At 37.0% G+C, this 22,415-nt stretch overlaps 1 protein-coding gene across 1 annotated transcript in view; it reads right to left on the minus strand.

Moving 5' to 3' along the window:
- Positions 1–22,415, minus strand: part of PDCD10 (programmed cell death 10) — a 167,182-nt gene that overhangs the window by 140,485 nt on the left and 4,282 nt on the right. Inside the window, exon 2 of the mRNA XM_053710112.1 lies at positions 5,247–5,453. Within this exon, the coding sequence (XP_053566087.1) occupies positions 5,247–5,342 (96 nt within the window). The 5' untranslated portion in view covers positions 5,343–5,453. The remainder of the gene's footprint in view (positions 1–5,246; positions 5,454–22,415) is intronic.

Below are 22,415 nucleotides of genomic sequence, written 5' to 3' on the forward strand. Positions count from 1 at the left end.
CCTGTAAGACTTGCATCTGTTGAGATTATAGTCCAGGTCGGAAGAACAAAGAAGCCCCCTGAACTAAACGATGGTGATCTGTCCACCATGTCAGAGAGTGTCGTATAATCGGTTTTAAAGATATTAATTGAGATATCTTTGTGTAATCCCTGCACCATTTGTTCAGCATACAGAGCTGAAGAGGTCGCATGTGAAAACGAGCAAAGGAGATCGCATCCGATGCGGCAGTCCTAAGACCTAAAATTTCCATGCAAAAGGCTACCAAAGGGAATGATTGTGACTGAAGGTTTTGACAAGCTGATATCAATGTTAAACTTCTCTTGTCTGAAAAGGACAGAGTCATAGACACTGAATCTATCTGGAAACCTAAAAAAAGGTTACCCTTGTCTGAGGAATCAATGAACTGATTGGTAAATTGATCCTCCAACCATGATCTTGAAGAAACACCACAAGTCGAGTCGTATGAGATTCTGCGAAAATGTCAAGACTGAGCAAGTACCAAGATATCGTCCAAATAAGGAAATACCACAATACCCTGTTCTCTGATTACAGACAGAAGGGCACCGAGAACCTTTGAAAAAATTCTTGGAGCTAATGCTAGGCCAAACGGTAGAGCCACAAAACTGGTAATGCTTGTCTAAAAAGAGAATCTCAGAAACTAAAAGTGATCTGGATGAATCGGAATATGCAGATATGCATCCTGTAAATCTATTGTAGACATATAATGCCCTTGCTAAACAAAAGGCAGGATAGTCCTACAGTTACCATCTTGAATGTTGGTATCCTTACATAACGATTCAATATTGATAGATCCGGAACTGGTCTGAAGGAATTGACCTTCTTTGGTACAATGAAGAGATAGAATAAAACCCCAGCCCCTGTTCCAGAACTGGAACTGGCATAATTACTCCAGCCAACTCTAGATCTGAAACACATTTCAGAAATGCTGAGCCTTTGCTGTGTTTACTGGGACACGGGAAAGAAAAAAATCTCTTTGCAGGAGGCCTTAACTTGAAGCCAATTCTGTACCTTTCTGAAACAATGTTCTGAAACCAGAGATTGTGAACGGAATTGATCCAAATTTCTTTGAAGAAAACGTAATCTGCCCCATACCAGCTGAGCTGGAATGAGGGCCGCACCTTCATGGGTACTTAGGAGCTGGCTTTAGGTTTCTATAAGGCTTGGATATATTCCAAACTGGAAATGGTTTCCAAACTGATACCGCTCCTGAGGATGAAGGATCAGGCTTTTGTTCCTTGTTGTGAGGAAAGGAAAAAACGATTATTAGACCTAAATTTACCTTAGATTTTTTATCCTTTGGTAAAAAAGTTCCCTTCCCTCCAGTAACAGTTGAGATAATAGAATCCAACTGAGAACCGAATAATTCATTACACCCTAGAAAGGGAAAGCAAAGTTGACTTAGAAGACATATCAGCATTCCAAGTTTAAGCCATAAAGCTTTTCTAGCTAAAATAGCTAGAGATATATACCTGACATCAACTCTAATGATATCAAAAGATGGTATCACAAATAAAATTATTAGCATGTTATAGAATAATAATAATGCTATAAAATTATGATCTGTTACTTGTTACGCTAAAGCTTCTAACCAAAAAGTTGAAGCTGCAGCAACATCCGCTAAAAATATAGCAGGTCTAAGAAGATTACCTGAACATAAGTAAGCTTTTCTTAGAAAGGATTCAGTTTTCCTATCTAAAGGATCCTTAAATGAAGTACTATCTGCTGTAGGAATAGTAGTACGTTTAGCAGGAGTAGAGACAGCCCCATTAACCTTAGGGATTTTGTCCCAAAACTCTAATCTGTCAGATGGCACAGGATATAATTGCTTAAACGTTTAGAAGGAGCAAATGAATTACCCAAATTATTCCATTCCCTGGAAATTACTTCAGAAATAGCATCAGGGAGATTAAACACTTCTGGAATAACTACAGGAGATTTAAAAACCTTATTTAAACGTTTAGATTTAGTATCAAGTGGACCAGAATCCTCTATTTCTAATGCAATTAATACTTCTTTAAATAAAGAATGAATAAATTCCATCTTGAACAAATACAAAGATTTATCAGCATCAACCTCTGAGACAGAAACCTCTGAACCAGAAGAACCATTATCAGTATCAGAATGATGATGTTCATTTAAAAATTCATCTGAAAAAAGAGAAGTTTTAAAAGACTTTTATGTATACTAGAAGGAGAAATAACAGACATAGATTTTATTTTTTAAATCCATTAAGAAGGCTCTTATGTTATCAGGAACACTCTGAAAATTAGATGTTGACGGAACAGCAACAGGTAATGTAACAGTACTAAAGGAAATTTTATCTGCATTAATAAGTTTGTCATGACATGCAATACAAACAACAGCTGGAGGAATAGCTACCAAAAGTTTACAGCAGATACACTTAGCTTTGGTAGTTCCAGCACTAGGCAGCGATTTTCCTGAAGTATCTTCTGACTCGGATGCAACGCGAGACATCTTGCAATATGTAAGAGAAAAAACAACATATAAAGCAAAATAGATCAAATTCCTTAAATGACAGTTTCAGGAATGGGAAAAAAATGCCAATGAACAAGCTTCTAGCAACCAGAAGCAAAGAAAAAAAGAACTTAAATAATGTGGAGACAAAAGCGACGCCCATATTTTTTGGCGCCAAATAAGACGCCCACATTATTTGGCGCCTAAATGCTTTTTGGCGCCAAATATGACGCAACTTCCGGCGACACGTATGACGCCAGAAACAGAAAAGATTTTTTGCGCCAAAAAAGTCCACGCCAAGAATGACGCAATAAAATGAAGCATTTTCAGCCCCCGCGAGCCTAACAGCCCACAGGGAAAAAGTCCAATTTTTTAAGGTAAGAAAAAATAATTGATTCAAGTGCATTATCCCAAATATGAAACTGACTGTCTGAAAATAAGGAATGTTGAACATCCTGAGACAAGGCAAATAAATGTTTGAATACATATATTTAGAACTTTATAAACAAAGTGCCCAACCATAGCTTAGAGTGTCACAGAAAATAAGACTTACTTACCCCAGGACACTCATCTACACGTTTGTAGAAAGCCAAACCAGTACTGAAATGAAAATCAGCAGAGGTAATGGTATATATATATATATATATATATATATATATATATATATATATATATATATATATATATATATATATATATATATATACCAAGAGTATATCGTCGATCTGAAAAGGGAGGTAAGAGATGAATCTCTACGACCGATAACAGAGAACCTATGAAATAGACCCCGTAGATTCAAAATAGGCAATACTCTCCTCACATCTCTCTGATATTCACTGCACGCTGAGAGGAAAACCGGGCTCCAACTTGCTGCGGAGCACATATCAACGTAGAATCTAGCACAAACTTACTTCACCACCTCCATCGGAGGCAAAGTTTGTAAAACTGAATTGTAGGTGTGGTGAGGGGTGTATTTATAGGCATTTTAAGGTTTGGGAAACTTTGCCCCTCCTGGTAGGAATGTATATCCCATACGTCACTAGCTCATGGACTCTTGCTAATTACATGAAAGAAATCATCAGCGCCCTCCTGCTCTACAGTGTTTAAAACAGAGCAATCACGCTTTCTCTGAAATGCTGGCATTTTGGATAAAATATTAGCTATGGAGTTATCCATTACTGCCATCAATTGTTGCATAGTAACAAGCATTGGCGCGCTAGAACTACTAGGGGTCGCCTGCGCGGGCATAACTGGTATAGACACAGAAGGAGAAGATGTAGAACTCTCTCTACTTCCTTCATCTGAGGAATCATCCTGGGCAACCTTACTATTTGTGACAATACTGTCCTTACTGTGTTTGGACGCTATGGCACAATTATCACATATATTTGAAGGGGGAACCACATTGGCTTCCATACATACAGAACATGATCTATCAGAAGGTACAGACATGTTAAACAGGCTTAAACTGGTTAATAAAGTACAAAAACCGTTTTAAAACAAAACCGTTACTGTCTCTTTAAATGTTAAACAGGGCACACTTTATTACTGAATATGTGAAAAACTATGAAGGAATTATCCAATCTTTACCACAGTGTCTTAATGAATTCAAAGTACTGCACCCCAATTTTCAAGCTGTTAACCCTTAAAATGTGGAAACCGGAGCCGTTTGCAATTTTAACCCCACTACAGTCCAGCCACAGCCTTTGTTGTGACTTCAACTATCCCAGGGGGGTATTTCAAGCCTTCTAGGAACTTTTTCAGTGGACACCAGACCCTCTCACATGCATCTGCATGCACTGTACTTAAAAGAAACTGTGCAATGGCACGAAAATGAGGCTCTGCCTAATACAGTGAAAGGCCCTTCCTGACTGGGAAGGTGTCTTAACTAGTGCCTGGCGATAAAAAACGTTCCCCAAATAATAAAAGTGTGAAATCCACTTCAAACTTTAAATAAATACTTAAATAAACAATCGATTTAGCCCTTAAGAGTGTCCACCAGTTAATAGCCCATAATAAGCCCTTTATTCTTTCTAAGTCTAAGAAAATGGATTACCGATGAGGGAAAAATGACAGCCTTCCAGCATTACAGTCTTGTTAGAAAATGGCTAGTCATACCTTGAGCAGAAGAGTCTGCAAACTGTTCCCCCCAACTGAAGTTCTCTCATCTCAACAGTCCTGTGTGGGAACAGCAATCTATTTTAGTTACTGCTGCTAAAATCATACTCCTCTTTTAAACAGAACTCTTCATCTCTTTCTGTTTCAGAGTAAATAGTACATACCAGCACTATTTTAAAATAACAAACTCTTGATAGAAGAAATAAAAAACTACAACTAACACCACAAACTCCTCACCATCCCCGTGGAGATGCTACTTGTTCAGAGCGGCAAGGAGAATGACTGGGGGGCGGAGCCAGAGGGGGAGCTATATGGACAGCTCTTGCTGTGTGCTCTCCTTGCCTTTCCCTGTAGGGGAGGAGAATATCCCACAAGTAATGGATGATGCCGTGGACCGGACACACCAATGTTGGAGAAATAAGAAAAAAAAAAAACTTTGTACTGCTCTATGTTCTTAAAAGTTCCATGGCAGATATAATTTTGAATGTGCCTTCAGACCCTTAGATGTTCATAATACACATTACAGATTTAAATTAACCCCTTGGGAGGCATCACACAGATGAGATTCACCTCAGTTACCTTTTCTCACTTCATCGCTTTAAAAATATACAGAAAACAGACAATTCACTCACCTCATTAAAAACTGGATACATAACTGCGTAGAGGGGCATGGAAACCATAGAGGTGGTCTCTGCTTCATTCTTCATCTCTTCCATTGTCATCCTCATTCAAAGAGCCCCAACTGTTAGAAAATGGTGCTATGAAAGCAAAGAACTCCTCATTCAGTGTGGCAGATTCTGATTTTCCAACTTGAACAAAAAATATGGTTCAATGTTACCCTAAAGGAAAAAGAAAATAGGTTTTACTCAAAGAATGGCCTTGGCTTTTTAACTTTGCAGTAAATTATAAAAACAAAAGAACAGAATGCAGGTGTTGGCTGGTTTCTATATCATTTAAATAAACATTTTTATACCGCAAAATAAAAGTGGACGCCAAACTGAAACTTTCATGATACAGATACAGTGTACAATTACTATTATCATAAAATACACCTAATTTCTCTAGGTATTCTTTATAAAAATGGAGCTCCCTTCCATGAGGCCATACTGAGGTAGGCTCAGTTGCATGTACATCTTGAGCACAATATGTCAGTAGTGTTTGCAACAATGTTTGTAATAATGTTATACATATCTGTGTTCTTCACAGAAAATGTTGCCAGTAAAAAAATAAAAACAAACAAACCAAACCTTGATACGGAGCCGGGTGGAATACAAGACACTAATTTACATAGAGCGGAGGTGATAACTTTCATATTCGTAAGAAGCGGGTGGGGGAAATAAACTATGAAAGAAAGTCCTGGTTATTTATAAAGCTTTTTCACACGCTGCTTTCCAGATGGCTTTACTTTACAATCCCTTTAATATTGGCTAAAACTTTAGCCAGGTGGTACACCAGTTTAAAAAGGTCCTGGGGAGAACACTGCATATATAGTGTTCAAGATGTGCATGCTAGCGAGGTATAATTCAAGGCATATACAAATTGTATGTCAACAGAAACCATAAATAATGTCAAGGCGAATACACAACATAAGCAGAACATGTTAACATGTCAATTTTCAAGGATATTTGGAATGAAAGTGGTTTGCCATTTAAGCTATATATCCTCCAAATAAGAGCTAAGGCCACTTTTGGACCCCATGATAAAATAGGATGTTCAACGCTACAGAGGGTAATCTTAAAAAAACAAAAGGGGACACTCTTGGGTCCCACCTAAAACCTCATTTTGTTTTCTATATTTAATTGTAGAATAAACTAGTCACACATTATAGATCATTATGTGGAAAAGGAACAAATAAAAACTACAGTATAGCTAACAACTGAACATGTAGTGTGTTATAAAATACATTTTGGGAATAATAGCAACTAATAAGTGTGAGATCACAATGCCACTAAATATGTAAGCCAGTGTCAGCCATTTAATACCATCCACCTTTCTGCTTGTAAAAGATACCTCGCTATTGGGTGTAGCATAGAGGGTCCACATTATAACATTGCTCGGCTTTCTACTGCCTCACCTTTGCATAGCACTAATAAGAGAGAATGTTGTATAGTCGTGTCAGTATACAACCAAATTAAATGCGTTCTATATGGGGTAAGTATAACCTATGGAGGCATAATCAAAATGTACACATGCACACGTTTATGTTAAGAGAGCTAAAATAAATATATTAAGTCTTCTGTAGAGGAGCCCTAGGACTCATGTGGTAGACCCAAAATATATGCTGGCCTCTAGTTCAGTAATAATAGGCTATGTTGGTACAAACAGTAACTCAGGTCTCTGAAAGAGAGATATGCGTTTGCATATAATACCAGAAAAGCCGGGTCTTGCATGCCTTGAAAGGATAAAATTTGCAGTCCCGGCCGCAGACAGCATACCAGCGTATATGTCAGACAATGTTACATTCAAATGGTATAGCATAAGCATAGTCATAGATAATGTATAAAGGTTGGAAGACTGGCAGAGTATGACTCCTCTTAAATCACATATTTAAGACTGCAATGCATTTATATATTAAAGTCCAACATTAATATAATGGCATATATTCTCATAGCATAAATATACCTAATACTAAATGGTCAAAGAGACACATATTACAGTTATCAACAGTATAACAAACCTTCCAAGCAGATACACATTGTTCAAGGCTTATATTAAGGCGAAATGAGCAATATCTTAACTTTGTGGGATGTCAGTAATTTGTACAAACATTTCGATGAAGAGCATCACTAAAGTGGGTCTCTCAAGATCTCGGATGTATCATCTTCATACTAAAAAAAAAACCTAAATATAATGTAAAGTATTAATGGCGTTAATAAATTTGCCTCTGCATCAATCTTGAGCATCGGGTTAACAGTTCTCTGAGAAAGGTTCAGTCCGTCTCCTCTAGCATTCCATTCAACTGAAACCCAAGCTCCAAGAGAGCTATGCCTTGGTGAGTCCAAAAACGTATTAACCGATCCCAGACCTTACAGGTTCTGTAGCGGTTCCCCGTTGTTGCAGTCCGCATGACTTAGTGTCCCATGTAACTGAGCTTTGAGTGATAGCATTTTTAGGGTAGTGGACTCCTTCAGTGGCTCCATGCCAAACAGAGCTAGAGGAGAATATTCCAGCTTTCAGCTCACTCCCAAGTATCTGCCTGGGAGCTGGTGCAGGGCTATCTTGAGTCCCTGATAAAGTAGGCAGGTCGTCTCCAACCTTCACTGTCAGCTGGTTTAGATATTTTGCTTTATGCAAACTTACAAGCGAACTTGCTCCTAGGCTTTCAGGTAAGTGGTGCAACACAGCTGCGATATAGTCGGGATGCGTCAGCTACAATCTCAAGTCGCTCTTCCATAGCTTGTTGCTCGCACCTCAGCAAAAGGGGCCACTGTGAAGCCAGCCCAGAGGTAGTCTTGGAGCGGAAAGAGGGGAGTGCTGATGTAAAGTCCTTTGCAAGCTGTTTAGTAAATTCCATAATCGGGTCCTTAACAGCACGACGTCCATTTTAATCTCGTAACTTTTCCTTTGGTGGTATCTCGATTTCCACAATGTTGCCTTATCCTTCAATGGAGTCTCTGTTCAGTTGTAGACTTTGTCGTTCTTCAGCACAAATGGCTGGTTAATCTGACAAGTCAGAAAGGAGGGGGGGGGTAGATGTAGGTCTAGGCCGTTACCAGGCCCCCGCTGCACACCTCATCTATTTCAAGCTGCTGGGCTGAGGTCTCGTATAAAAGTTGTGTGGATCGACTCCACAAGTATCGATTTTCATTAGATCTTTAAAATGACACTTCATATGTGGGGTAAGGAGTGACAAACAGTGGATTTATCAGCTCCTCCGATCAGCCAAAATTATGAAGCAGCCATCTTGGTTGTTGGTCGTACACGACCCCTACAAAATTGTATTTTTAAAACCAAAAGTACCCAGTATCTTTATTAGCCAGGCATTTATTACACTTCATACAAAGTGGCACTTCCGTGTTAAAGGGCTCCTTTCTGCCAATAGCTATAAAGAAACACATTAGTGTAGTCTCAGAATAAGCTTATACACATTTCATGGGTATTCTCAAACTCTACAGTTGTCCCTAATACGGATAGATACACACACCCCCCACTGTTACTAAAAAAAAAAAAAAAAAAAAAAAAAAAAAAAGGGACATAAAGCAGACAAATAACCCTATAATTACCGCAAGCATAACCAAGGGTTTAACACACCAGCAGATGTTATTTAATACGGTTATTAAAATAATTGCACATTAAGCAGATGCAGTGCTGCATTGATCCAGGCTTGAAACACAACAGTAACTGTAGTTCCATTACACCTACTAGTCCCCATAATGCCATGCAGAAATGAAAGTGAAATGCAAGACACTACATGTTGGCCCTTTGAAATGAGGCCAGCCAGGCAGTGAAATAACAGGAAAAATAGGGCCCAGCAGGGCTCACAAATTCAGGCATCAAGCCCTTATGAGGAGCCGTGTAGTCCTAAAATTTATCAAGAATTGTTTTTATGCAATCTTATTGAAAGATTAAAATCTCTTTTTCTTTTTATATTGATGCCAGAAATTATTCATAGAATTAGAGAAGATCTGCATACAAAATAAGATATTTCAAAACCCATAAAAACTATTACTTGTTAGTAAAATGTGCAGTTTTGTAGGTTCCCGGATACATCCCTTAAAAAGCCTCTTGAATGTAATTTATTTAATTTCCTTTGCTGTGGCCAACTAGTAACAGATAAATGTGATCTGGGCCATATCTAACAACCACTGTGCAGCATGCAGGAATGCCAAGGTACTGCGTTCCACAGAATGCACTACAGCCCTTTTTGAGAGAGTGAAAACAAGTTTCAGAATGAAATTACAGGAAAAGCATGCAAAATAGATTTTAAAAACAAACACAACACACACACTAACACCTTTGTATGCACAAACATTTTATGGAAATAAAATTGAGTTTTATATTTATATGTGTATATATATATATATATATATATATATATATATATATATATATATATATATATATATATATATATATATATATATATATATATATATATATATATATATATATCCATGATCGTAAACATAATACTGTATAGTACATCATGTAAGGTAACTGTTGAAAATAATAAGCAATAGTGTTTTGGTTTCCGATTTGACTTTTGGCCTGTCAGGATAAACTAGGTGTAAAGATACTGCAAGGCTTGCTAATCTTTGTCATACTAATGTTTTTTCTTTCTCTCGTAGTAATCTGTCTCAAATTAATGCTACACAAACTCTGTAACCTCGTCAGCCCAGCAACCAGCAGACTGATGCCCTCATGTGAAGCTCCAGCCCCGCTTGTGTCCCATTGCTAAGACCACGGCAACTCTGCACTGCAGTTTGAGATGGAATTCACCCGACTAAATCATATTGCTGTTTGATGCTACTGTCACAGAGTTCAACAGCATCAGAGGAGGGACTGTTGACAATAATAAGCAATATCTGTCTCTGTTTTTTGCAGTGCCTTGTGAGGTCTGAATGGGTTAATTTGTATGCGGGCATTATTAGTCAGGAGAGGCCAGTCTTGTTTAATGGGGCTATAAAACGTAGCTAGTTCTGAGGGTATGTCTGTTTATTCTTTCTAAATATAATCTTTTTCTATCCTTGTTTAAATTCTTGCATACCAGCTAGTATCAGTAAACACTTAATTTCCTGGTTATCTTGATAGGCCAAATATATGTGTATATGAATGAATGTAAACCATAAATTAGTAAGCTTGTAGAATGATATGCTCTTTTTGTTAACATAAGGAATGTCTCATAAAAAGTAGACACTAGTTCATCCCTGACCTTTGCCCTTTTTCTTGCTATATGGTCAAACACAGTAAAACCTACAATTCTGATGTGTAGAACTGTTATTTACTTATTTTGTAACCATATTTGTTAAAAACCCTTGCATTTTTTTTAGCTAGCCAATCATAAACTGTAATAGCCTAGATGTGGAATGTATAAATACCTGGAAGGGGACTGACCCCCCCCTAGAGAAAACTTTGTATGGTTTCTCTCCATACTGCAGTGTGTAATCAATAAACAAACTCTTTTTAACCTGTCTTGGTCTGAAGAAGTTATTCAGTCCAGGGTGAGTATATCACCAACATACACATAGTACAATAATACATGATCCTAAGACACCCATTTGTTAAATGGGTAGGAAAGTCAAAATTTAACTTGCATGGATCAGATAGAAGCGTCTTAAAATGACATGCTCTATTTTCAAATGTGCCATGCTCTCTTGGTAGCTATTGTTGAAAATGAATACGCACATATTCCCACACTAGTGGGAGCTAGCTGCCGATTGGTGCCTGCATACATTTGTCTCTTGTGATTGGCTAACTAGATGTGTTCATCTAGCCGCCAGTAGTGTAATGCGGTTCTTTCAGTAAAAGGATAACAAGAGAATGAAGCATATTTGATAATAAAAGTAAATTAGAACGTTGCTTAAAATAGTATATTCTATCTAGTGATGCACCGAAATGGAAATTCTGGACCGAAACCAAACCCGAAAAAGCCAGGATGCACTTGCATAATTAGCCTATTTAATGAATCAATCTGAATTGAAAAACTGCAAGACGATAAAATAACTTTTATTGAAAGAAACACATTAAAATTGGAGAAAAAAAAAAAAAATAATCTTAAAAACAATAATATGCTACACAATAAAATTTACCAACTATCCAAATAAAGTATAATCCTAGAAAAAGCAGCTTTAGGCTAGCATCAAATTTGAAATATGCTACACCATAATTTTACTGAAAAAAAAAAAAAAAAAACAGGCAAACCCCCCCCAAAAATGCAATTTTCATTTGAAGCGTATCTGCGGCCAAAATTTTGTTGCATCAATAGTTCTATACGAATCATGAATTAAATATTTGGGGTTTCCCGTCTTTTTAAATATCTGGAATACAAATAATCATTGTAACGGTAGGACCTTGCATAGATGAAGAGTTAGTTTCATGTGTTAAAAAGGGACATAAAACCTCAATTGTTTCCCGATTCAGATAGTGTACAATAAAAAAAATAAAACCTTTACATTGTAAGTTTATTATCAAATGTACTTTGTTCTCTTGGTATTTCTTGTTGAAAAGAGTGTGTAGTCTCAGGAGGGTGCACTATAGGACAGCAGTTTTGAAACCATACTTTTAAAAGGAGCAATGTACTGTAAAATGGATTTCCCCTGCATGTGTTTAGTTTCAATGACTTGTTATACCAGCTTCTGAGTATAACATATGTGAAATTGCTCCTTTATGTTATTTTTGTGTAATAAATTGCCGATTTTGCTAATTGAAAACACAACCTATTGAAATGGGTTGAGATTGCAGAAAGAGTAGACCTCCTTAAAGGGACATAATACTAATATGCTAAATCACTTGAAACTGATGCAGTATAACTGTAAAAAGCTGACAGGAAAATATCACCTGAGCATCTCTATGTAAAAAAGGAAGATATTTTACCTCACAATCTCCTCAGCTCACCAGAGTAAGTCCTGTGTAAAAAGTTATACTCAGCTGCAAGTAAAAAAATAAATGAAGAAATGAACAGCAGCCAATCAGCATCAACAGTGCTGAGGTCATGAACTCTTTTACTGTGATCTCATGAGATTTCATGGTAAACTTCCTTAAACTAATTAGGAAAATAAGATGAGTGTGCACGTAAGCTCACTCCCTTAGCTGTCCCGGGACAGACATACTGATTTGCTGCTTAGAAGTCCTTTACAATGGGATGTGGCTACTGAGGAATTTGTGAGGTAAAATATATATCTTTCTTTTTTACATAGAGATGTTCAGGTGATATTTTCTAGTCATCTTTTAACAGATATGCTGCATCACGTTCAAGTGTTTCAACATTTGGGTATCATGGCCCTTTAAATTATCCTATTTCCCTATACACAAATGCATCCTAATCTTATGTTTTTGTCTATAGTAGAGGATACTTAGAGAGAGCTATTGAAAATTATTATTTTAGTGCCAATCGTTTCCCCCTCCTAATGAGATGCTGTTGATTCTTGTTTGCATAACTGTACTTAGAGAATACAAAATGTATGAATATTTTCTGTAAAGGTGGTGGTTTTAGCAGGCAAAATCAGCTATTTCAAACGAAATAGAATAGAAATAAAAAGGCAAATATGTAAACAATTTAATAAACTCAAATGGGTAAAATTGATCATTGGGCATTAAAGAGGAGAAAATATTACAGTACAATGTCCCTTTAACAATGTTCTACATTGTGGAAAACACTGCTGCCATCTAGTGCACAAAAGCATTCTTGCAAAACTGCTGGCATATATAGTTATCAAAACATGTGCACACCTACCTATGTACAAATGCAAGTCTCTGTACATAAATATATAAGACATGTTATTTATATCTCCTAAATTTATGGGTTAGTGCCTAGATTTTGAACAAATGTGTTGGGCTATCTTGTCCCTTTAGGGAATTTTTTAAATTAGAGGGTTAAAACGACATACCAGCCAAAATTGGAATCCACATGGATGCATTTTAGTTTTGAATATAAGCATTTTAGTAATATACATGTATTAGCAAAAATGCTCCTAATAAAAGCTATTGCCGTTTTAAAAGTGTATTTATATATGCACATGCACCAGCATTTTAAACACAGCACTTGCTCAGAGAGTTTAAAGGTGCTTGTACCATCTGGTAATGACTCAATTTGTTAATTGCTGACATGATACAAGCCCCACTGGTGTTGTGAGCAGCTGCCGTATTTAAAATGCTGGTGCACTGAGAATATCTAGCTATGCGTCACATGCACAGAACATTTTTAACACTAACACAGTGATAACTTTTAATAGAACCATTTTTGACAATACATGTATATTGCAAATAGGTTTCTATTCAAAGAAGTAATCAATGAGCATTTAAATTTTGACTGGGATGTCCCTTTGTTTTAAAGGGACAGTAAACTTTAAAAATGTTATATAATTCTGCACATAGTGCAGGAGCGAGCTGCACTTAGTCTTATGGCGCGGTCGGGCCGGGCCGTGACTATACAGCTGGCCCAATGCGCTGAGTAAATATAACAGACCCGCTCAGCAGAGAGCAGGTCTGTGAAACAGCGATTTTTTTTTTTTTTAAATTAATAGGGAATATTAGGTTTTAGAAATGTTTGGCTAATATAATGTTATATAATTCTGCACTATGTGCAGAATTATATAACATTATTTTTAAAGTTTACTGACACTTTAAGTCTCCAAGATATTCCTATCCCTGCAACACATTATAGTATTGTTGCTTTATTAAACAAAGGCTTTACAAAGATGAACACCACATATTGCAATGAGTTCTATTAAAGGGATATGAAACTCATTTTGTTCTTTAATGATTCAGATAGGGCATGCAATTATAAACAACTTTCTAAGTTACTTCTATTATAATTTTTTCTTTCATCTCTTGGTACCTGTTGAATGCAGGGACATAAGTTTAGGAGCCACACAGTTTCTGGAGCACTATATGGCAGCAGTTCTGCAAGAATGTTATCCATTTGCAAGAGCACTATAATGGCAGCACTGTCTCCTGCCATATAGTGCTTTATAGGTATATCTTCAACAAAGAATAGCATGGGAATGAAGCAAATTTGAAACTTTAAAATTGTATGCTCTGTCACTTTTTTCCTTTAACAAAATATATTTCATTTTAGCTTTACTTTGATTTAGGGCTAGATTTATCAAAGCTGAGGCATACAGGGGCACGCATACGCGCCCCTGTACGCCTCAGCTCGCCTGTGGTGAGGCAAAATTACCCGCAGGTAATAAACATTGCACACGAGTGCAATTTTGCACTTGCATGCAATCCTGCCCATGCACAGCCAATCACGCGCAGGCAGGAGCTGTCAATCTCCTCGGTCAGACTCAACCGCGGAGATTGAATTTCTCCACCTTAGATGTGGCGAAGAGGTTAAGGAAGTGGCGGTCTGGTGACCGCTGCTTGATAAATTATGGCGAGCAAGTTCTTGTGAGAACTTGCAGCCGTAGGGCTTTGGTAAATCGAGCCCTTAGTATATTTGTTTTTACTAAATAAGTACTGTTGTATATCTATTTAAAAAGAAAAGGCAACTACCCAGCCACCCCCTCCACTGCACTATAAAATCAATGTACACAGGCAGCTAAAGGTATGGAAAAAGTATTCTATTTCAGAAGATGCAAATGTCAAAGATTAGCAAGGAATCTCACTGCACTTTAATCTTCTAGAGTCATAAACAACATCACACACCCCCCTTAGAGGGAAGTGAACTGAAGAAAGTTATATACATCTACTGAAAAGGAATATACCTCACACAGAAACATTACAACATGCTTGTACAATCCAACGCCCAAAAAGCAGCCTTAAAGTACTCTATATAAGCCCCTCTATGTACCTACAATATAAAATGCGTGTGTCTGAACCACTAAGTTTTATAACATGTATCTGCAGTCTTGCAATACTGGGTTGAGTGAGAAAACATTTTGAACTCATGAAACCCTTTTTGCTGCAATTGTTTTTCAGTAACAAAACCCCAGCCACCAATTTCCATATTTGGAGGAGCCAATCAAGATTTGTTATTGGAGGAGACATAGCTAGCAAATGTCATTTTGTTAATACCTATGCATAAATAAACATTTAATATTACAATATCAAAGTAAAATGATACAATTGTAAACCACTTTTCAATTTGTTTCTATTATCTAATTTGCTTGGATATCCTTTGCTTAAAAGCATACCTAGGTATGCTCAGGAGCTAGCTGCTGATTGGTGGCTGTACATATAAATTTATAAAAGAAATAGGAAAATAGTTTAAAATTATTATTATATAATATGTAGCAGAGTTAGTAATGGGAAGCCTCGTCATGCACTAGATGTTCTCTGAATTTCAAAACTCAAATTTTCAGAAACATTGCTGGGAAAGAAGGGTGCAAATTAAAGTATATGGCATAGTATTGCATAATTGCATACAATCCTATATTATAAAAGGTCAGGTATGTTTGAATGATGCAGTCATGCGCAGCAGAGACTGCATTGCGAGACAAACATACCTGGCCATAAGAAGCAGGATCCGGCGATCAGTGGGAGACTCAGTAGTAGCGCGTGTCTGTGCAAGAAAGGCCGCAAGGCCTTATGTTGGAGGCGAATAATGGCTGGAGGGGGGTGGGAGCGATATACAGTTAAGTTAGTGGCGTGGGTTAGGAGGGAAGCGCGTGGGCGGATCATCGCTGGAGGGGGCAGGACCAATACGCTGCAGTGAAAAAAAAAAAAAGTTAGACTAGACTAGAGTTAAGACTATTTAAATATGTTCTATTTAAATTTCAAAATGTTTACTGCCCCTGTAATGCAAATTTAGCTTCTAACGCTTATTTAATTACTTCTCATCTTAATTTTCTTAAGTTATCACTATTCATATAGAGCATGCAATTTTAAGAGACTTTCCAATGCATTTCTATAAATATATTTACTTTATTCTCTTGGTATTCTATGTTGAAATGCATACCTAGGTAGGCTCATAAATATAAAAATGTACTACTGGAAGCCAGCTGGTGATTGGTACACAAACACACAGCTCTTATTCGTTCACCAGATGTGTTCAGCTAGTTTCCCTGTAGTGCACTATGAGCAGATGTTTGTGGGATTATCCCGACATCCCTACAGTTATTCTACCAGTCTCACAGCAACATGGACTAGAACATCTAAATCCCCCCCGTACAAATGATAATATACAGCATTAGTACTATGCTGAAAGGGACAGTCTAAATTAAACTCTCATGATTCAGATAGCACATGCAATTTTAAAAACAACTTTCCAATTTACTTTTATCATCAGATTTGCTTTGTTATCTTGGTCTCCTTTGTTGAAGACTAAGGGGTATAATTATCAAGCTCAGTACAGAGCTTGATGCCCTGTGTTTTTTGCGAGCCTTCAGGCTCGCTGGAAACACAAGTTATGAAGCAGCGGTCTTCATAACCTGTCCGCCTGCTCTGAGGCGGCAGACAGACATAAAATAAATATATCGATGTGCAGCGGACATGATTTGCAATATCGGATCATGTCCGCTCGCACAATGATAATTCGGACCCTAAACCTAGGTACGGTCATATGCTAAATTTCTAAGCCCTTGAAGAAAGCCTCTTAGTGCATTTTATTAGCTTTTCACAGCTAGACAGTACTAGTCCATGTGAGCCATAGATAAAAACTGTGCTCTCTCCCATGGAGTTATGTATGAGTTGGCACAGATTGGCTGAAGTGCAAGTTTGTAAAAAGCAATGAGATATGGTGGCAGTCTGCAGATGCTTTGATGCAAGGTAATCACAGATGTAAAAAGTGTATTAATATAAACATGTTGTTCATGAAAAACTGGGGTACAGGTAATAGGGATTATCTGTTTTTTTAAACAAACATTTTCATGTAGACTGTCCCATGAAGCTCATGGGTTTAAAACGCACACTGCAGGCTGTATTTTCATAGTCATGTGTTAAGAGCTTACACAAAATTAGAACAGAACAGAAAAAAAAAAAAAAGGAGAGGACACATAGCTCAGTTAGCTTAGTTTCTTCTGTGTGGCTTATATATAAAAAGTTCTAGGTTGGGAGTAACCATAACTGTACGACAAGTTAAGGACATTTTTATGCAGCATACCTCAAAATAAATACAGAAACTAGGAAATCAAAGTCACATATCTTATGTTAAGAAAGGGACTGCAAGCACCTTGAGATCTTCTATATACAATATTTAGCTATGTATATATTTTGCAATATATTTTCACTGTTTATTTTGCTCCCTTTTCATGTAATTTAGCTCTGAAATTTGAGCAATTTCTACTTCTCAGAACATGAAAAGAACGGTTATTGGCTTCTCAAGGCTAACCCTAATACATATCTTTCACTAATTGGCTTTAACTAATAAACTGGAGTACTTTATTACCATGGCTAACCATGTTGTCTGCAGATTAAAGCCCAGATTGGTTGCTCCAAATAACGTAGACGGTGGGTGGCATTTGGCTGTTCAAATTTAACTGCAGTAAAAAGGATGTAAATTTGTTTTTAAAAAACGCCAAGACTTGGCCGATACTCTAAAGAAAAACAGAAATGTCTTGTAATTGTTGCCCCTTTAATGCCAGAACTGAGAGAGAAAAAAAAATGAAAAAATACAGATAGAAATGAGAAAAGGTAGTCATATTTCAAATAAGCAGCATTGTGTTTGTCCTGCTACCAAGTGGGCTTGGGGTCTAGAGACTCTAAAAAGCACCTTTCACACCTACCTGTATAAAAAGACTTTCAGTTAAGCATGTCACACAATTCAAATAATTTGCTTCACTTCCTAATAGGTTATAGTGATAGCTGTTTTAGTAAGAATGATCACTATGGCACTTCCATCAAGGCTTCCTTATAGATCACCATTTATTTACAAGGGCAAATACACAATTTGAATTTAGGTGGAATCATGCATAAAATGTGTTGTCACCACACTGTAAACTGAGGTTTAAATGCAATGGGTACAAATGTCCCCGGTATTTTTTCCAGGGGTATAATATAGCCGACAAAGAAAGGGTTGGCGTTTTGTTCTTGTATTATATACTTGACTGTTCTGTAATTCTTGACTAAAAAGTTCTGGAGTCACTTTTAAACACTGCATTCTGCAACTGGATGTACATCAGATTCTGTAACAATACTCTCATACATTAATGACCTATGCAACCTACATCTCGCCCCGCCCCTACAAAGGTGACTGCCGATTCCACAGCCCTATTGGCTGGCGTACACCAGCTCCCACAGCTAAACTTGCCCTCCCAGGGGAATCCCTATGAATGACAGGTCACTGTTGTCAAACCCCTCCCACTAAATCTTTGCAACACAGCCGTGGCAGAGTTAATTGGAATCAGCATCAAAACGCTTGAAAAGAAATACACTATGTCAGGTTGACGTTTTTCTAAACTCTCATTTAAAGCTTCTATAAAGTCTACGGCCAATAAGTCTGCTTTTTCACTTGTTTCTTAGGCGTTTTTGCATTACACCAAAGGAGTGGCATCAGCATTCAAGGAAAAGTGGGTGGCAACCATCGGGAGACCACTATAACAACCTTGTGTATGTTGTAAAGTCCTATAATTTGGCACTTCTGTGTCTGTCCGTTTAGGAGCGAGAGGTGGCTTCCGCTGCGTCTTTCCCTCTAACATGGAACTGTATGTGCGTAAGGTCCCTCCTCCTCTAGTCATCTTTATTACCGCAAATGAAGGGAGAACCGCGGTCCTTCCTGCCTGTGACCACCCCTCCTCCACTTACACTGCCCCAATATAGCAGGGATCCCAGCGCCAGCATTAACAGGAAACCAAAGGTTTAGTGAGACGTAGCAGGTTTGCAAAGCCTTCCCGACAGGGTGTGATACTGCATCACAGTATCGGTTTAGGTATCGGAGCATTTTTCACGAGTACAAGTACTCATGCAAATGCTCAGTATCTGCACTGATACTAGTATCAGTACATCCCTACCACAAAGATTTTCTTTTTAAATTTCTACTAAACAGTAAAGTCAAATTTACACTCTCAAGATTCAGATAGAACATAAAATTTTACTTCTACTATCTAACTTTGTTAGCCTTCAAAGGATACCAATAAAATTAAGCAAATTTGATATTAAAAAAAAATTTAAATTATTTTTTTTATAAAAATGGTATGCTCTATCTGAAACAAATATATAAAAAAATTGGGGGTTTCATGTCTCTTTAATTGAAGATATGTAGGTATGGTGATAAAATAAATTTTCTAGGTTTGTTTACATGCAGTATGTTGAGAGTGAAAGCAGCGCAGATTTTAACCCCTTCCGCCAATAGGACGTAGGTACTACGTCACACAATTCTTTACTCAGCGTAGTGTGTAGACATAGTACCTACTTCCAGCACAGAGGCCCAGACGATGGTCCCAAAACATACATCTGCCCTCTTATGGTAAGGGAGCACCGATCGTGCTCAGTTATCATATAAAAGGCACATCCGATCTTGTTCCCCAGAAAGTGTACAAATAAAAAGACTGTGCAACATTTAATAATGAAAGTAAATTAGAAAGTGTCTTAAAATTGCTGCTCTTTCTGAATCATAAAAACTAATTTTGGACTTTATAGTGTCCCTTTAATACCAGAGACAAGGATATATTTTACGGCTGCAACTAATGATTATTTTCATAATTGATTAAAATCGGACAATTTTTTTGGGGGGGATAAAATCGACTAAATCTGATAAAAAAAAAAAAAAAAAAAAAAGAAAAGAAAAGAAAAAAAAAATCTATTTTTTTTCTCCTGTATTTAAAATAAAATCCACATACTGAGCATTACAAATATAAAACTTCAGACTAAAAATTTACATTAACACAACTGTTTGTCCAATTTTTAAGCAGCAGAACACATTTTTACAACTAAGCAAAACCAAACCACAAACTTTTTAAAAAGAGGTAGAACTAAAAAGAGGTAGAGTATCACTGTTCATAACATTCTGTTATTCATCCTTTCAGAAACTTTGCATTGAAATGAAGAAATGTCAACATATCCACATGTTGCTGACTGACGCTGACTATCTTTTTGCAAGCTATGTTGCCTGCAGCAGAGAAGAGGTGCTCAGGTGGTGTTGAGGTGCCTGAGATGTATAAGTAGGGTTTTGCCAATGTGATATTTATCTTTGTTAACTCTCCACCAATGCAAAAGTGTTTTCCTCCTTGGCAAGGGGCCTCTCAATAAAGTAAACTTGGACTTCAGTACATATAATCAGCAATAGCAAGCAATCAGCTAATAATTGTGCAAAAAGATAATACTGCACATCAATTAAAATAACTCCCATCAATCTAGGGCTAAGTGTGAAAAAACTAAGCTCTGAAACTATATCATGCAAAGCAGGAGTAGTTGTAAACTTAAACCACCAGTAAACACAGTAAATTTGCATAGTCAACAAAAGCAAGATAACAAGACAATGCAATAACACTTAATCTGAACTTCAATTGAGTAGTAGATTTTCTTCTGACAATTTTAAAAGTTATGTCTATGTCCACATTTAGTCTGAATTCTTGCACATGCTCAGTAGGTGACTCAAAGTTTAAATATATAAAAAAAAAAAAAAAAAAAAAAGACTGAACATTTTGTTAAAGTGAAGGTCAAGTCCAACGCTCTTGTTTACAGTTTGAGACTTTACATGTGAAATCAGTATGATGTTCATTCATCAATAGCTTGAAAAATATTCTTGTCATTTAAATTTTTAATTTACAATTACCCTCCGTATTACCGTAATTGTCCGCCCGATATTTTCCCTCAATTGATTGACAGGTTTTCTACATCCTAGAGCCAATTACTTTTCTTCCCCCGGGGCGTCCTGCCCCTTTTTACCCGCGTCATCAATCACTATTGCGCATGCGTGTAACCGGGGCTATCGTCATCGTCTTCATGCTCGTGCATGATATGCGCATGCGTATTGCGCTGTATGTCTTCATTCGTTACATTGATTTAGTCATTAGACAGAGAAAAATTAGAATTAGACAGAGAAAGCGATTTACACTATTGCGTTCCAAAGTATGGATCCAAGTTTACATTTGTGTAAATACAATCTAACAGTGCTACGTACTGAAAATTTCTACGCATGCGCAAATGCGGTTAAAATACGCATGCGCATTCTGAACCCGGTGTTGTGCACGAGCTTTGAAGTGACGCGGTGAGCTTGTTGATATGCTCGCTACGTCATTAGATGCAAAGAAGGAAGTGGAGCGGGGGAGGAGTACAAATAAGAAACGGCGGTATTATATATATATATTTTACTATAAATTCATATACTTTTTAAAAAAAAATATGTTAGCGACTTTAATAGTTATTTGATAATGTTTACATGGGTGCTGTGCAGTTAGTTAAAATTGACCTTCACTTTAATGTAAGTAAATTGGAAAGTTGTTTAAAACTGCATGCTCTATCTGAATAATGACAATTTAATTTTGATTTGAGTGTCTCTTTAAAAATAGACTTCTACTGTCCTGAAAAAGTGAAAAGTAAAATGTCTGTAGACGTTCTTTAGGCTAAGGACATAACCATTAAACACAATACCATGGGCCGGAGTTCATCGGAGTGAAGCAGCTGGTGCTGTGTGCAAACCAACTTAACGCAGACCAACTAATCGATGAGAATCGTTGACAACTATTTTCATAATCTATTATTATCGATTATATTGATTGCAGCTCTAATATATTTTGAGTTATTTATATCAAAATGGTAAGTGTTCTGTCAAAAAAAACACAGGATATCTAAATAATGATCCGATTAGAATTTAATCTCAAAATACGTTTAAAGTGAAGGTCAATTTAGATGAATCGGTGCCCGGTTTTTAATAATCCTATTAAAAACAAGGGCACTTTCATTCATCAAAATTGACAACTTGACAACTTTTAATACTGACAACCGCTGTAGCGCTTCCTCCAATCACAGCGTTGCCTCAGGCCATGATTCCCCTGGGGGGGAAGCTGTGATTGGAGGAAGCCAGATTCGTCATTTGGGAAGCGCTGCAGCAGCTGTCAGGATTAAAAGGTACGTTTTTGAAAAAAAACGAGTGAAATGTCAATTTTGATGAATTAAAGTGCCCTTGTTTTTAAAAGGATTATTAAAAACCAGGTACCGATTCATCTAAATTGACCTTCACTTTAAGCAGAAGGTGTACGCCAGGCATAAATAAGCATAACTAATAAAAAGTTAATGATCTCTATTTAAGATGTTTACACACT

This window comes from Bombina bombina, chromosome 4, assembly GCF_027579735.1.
Source record: "Bombina bombina isolate aBomBom1 chromosome 4, aBomBom1.pri, whole genome shotgun sequence".
Taxonomy (NCBI): domain Eukaryota; kingdom Metazoa; phylum Chordata; class Amphibia; order Anura; family Bombinatoridae; genus Bombina; species Bombina bombina.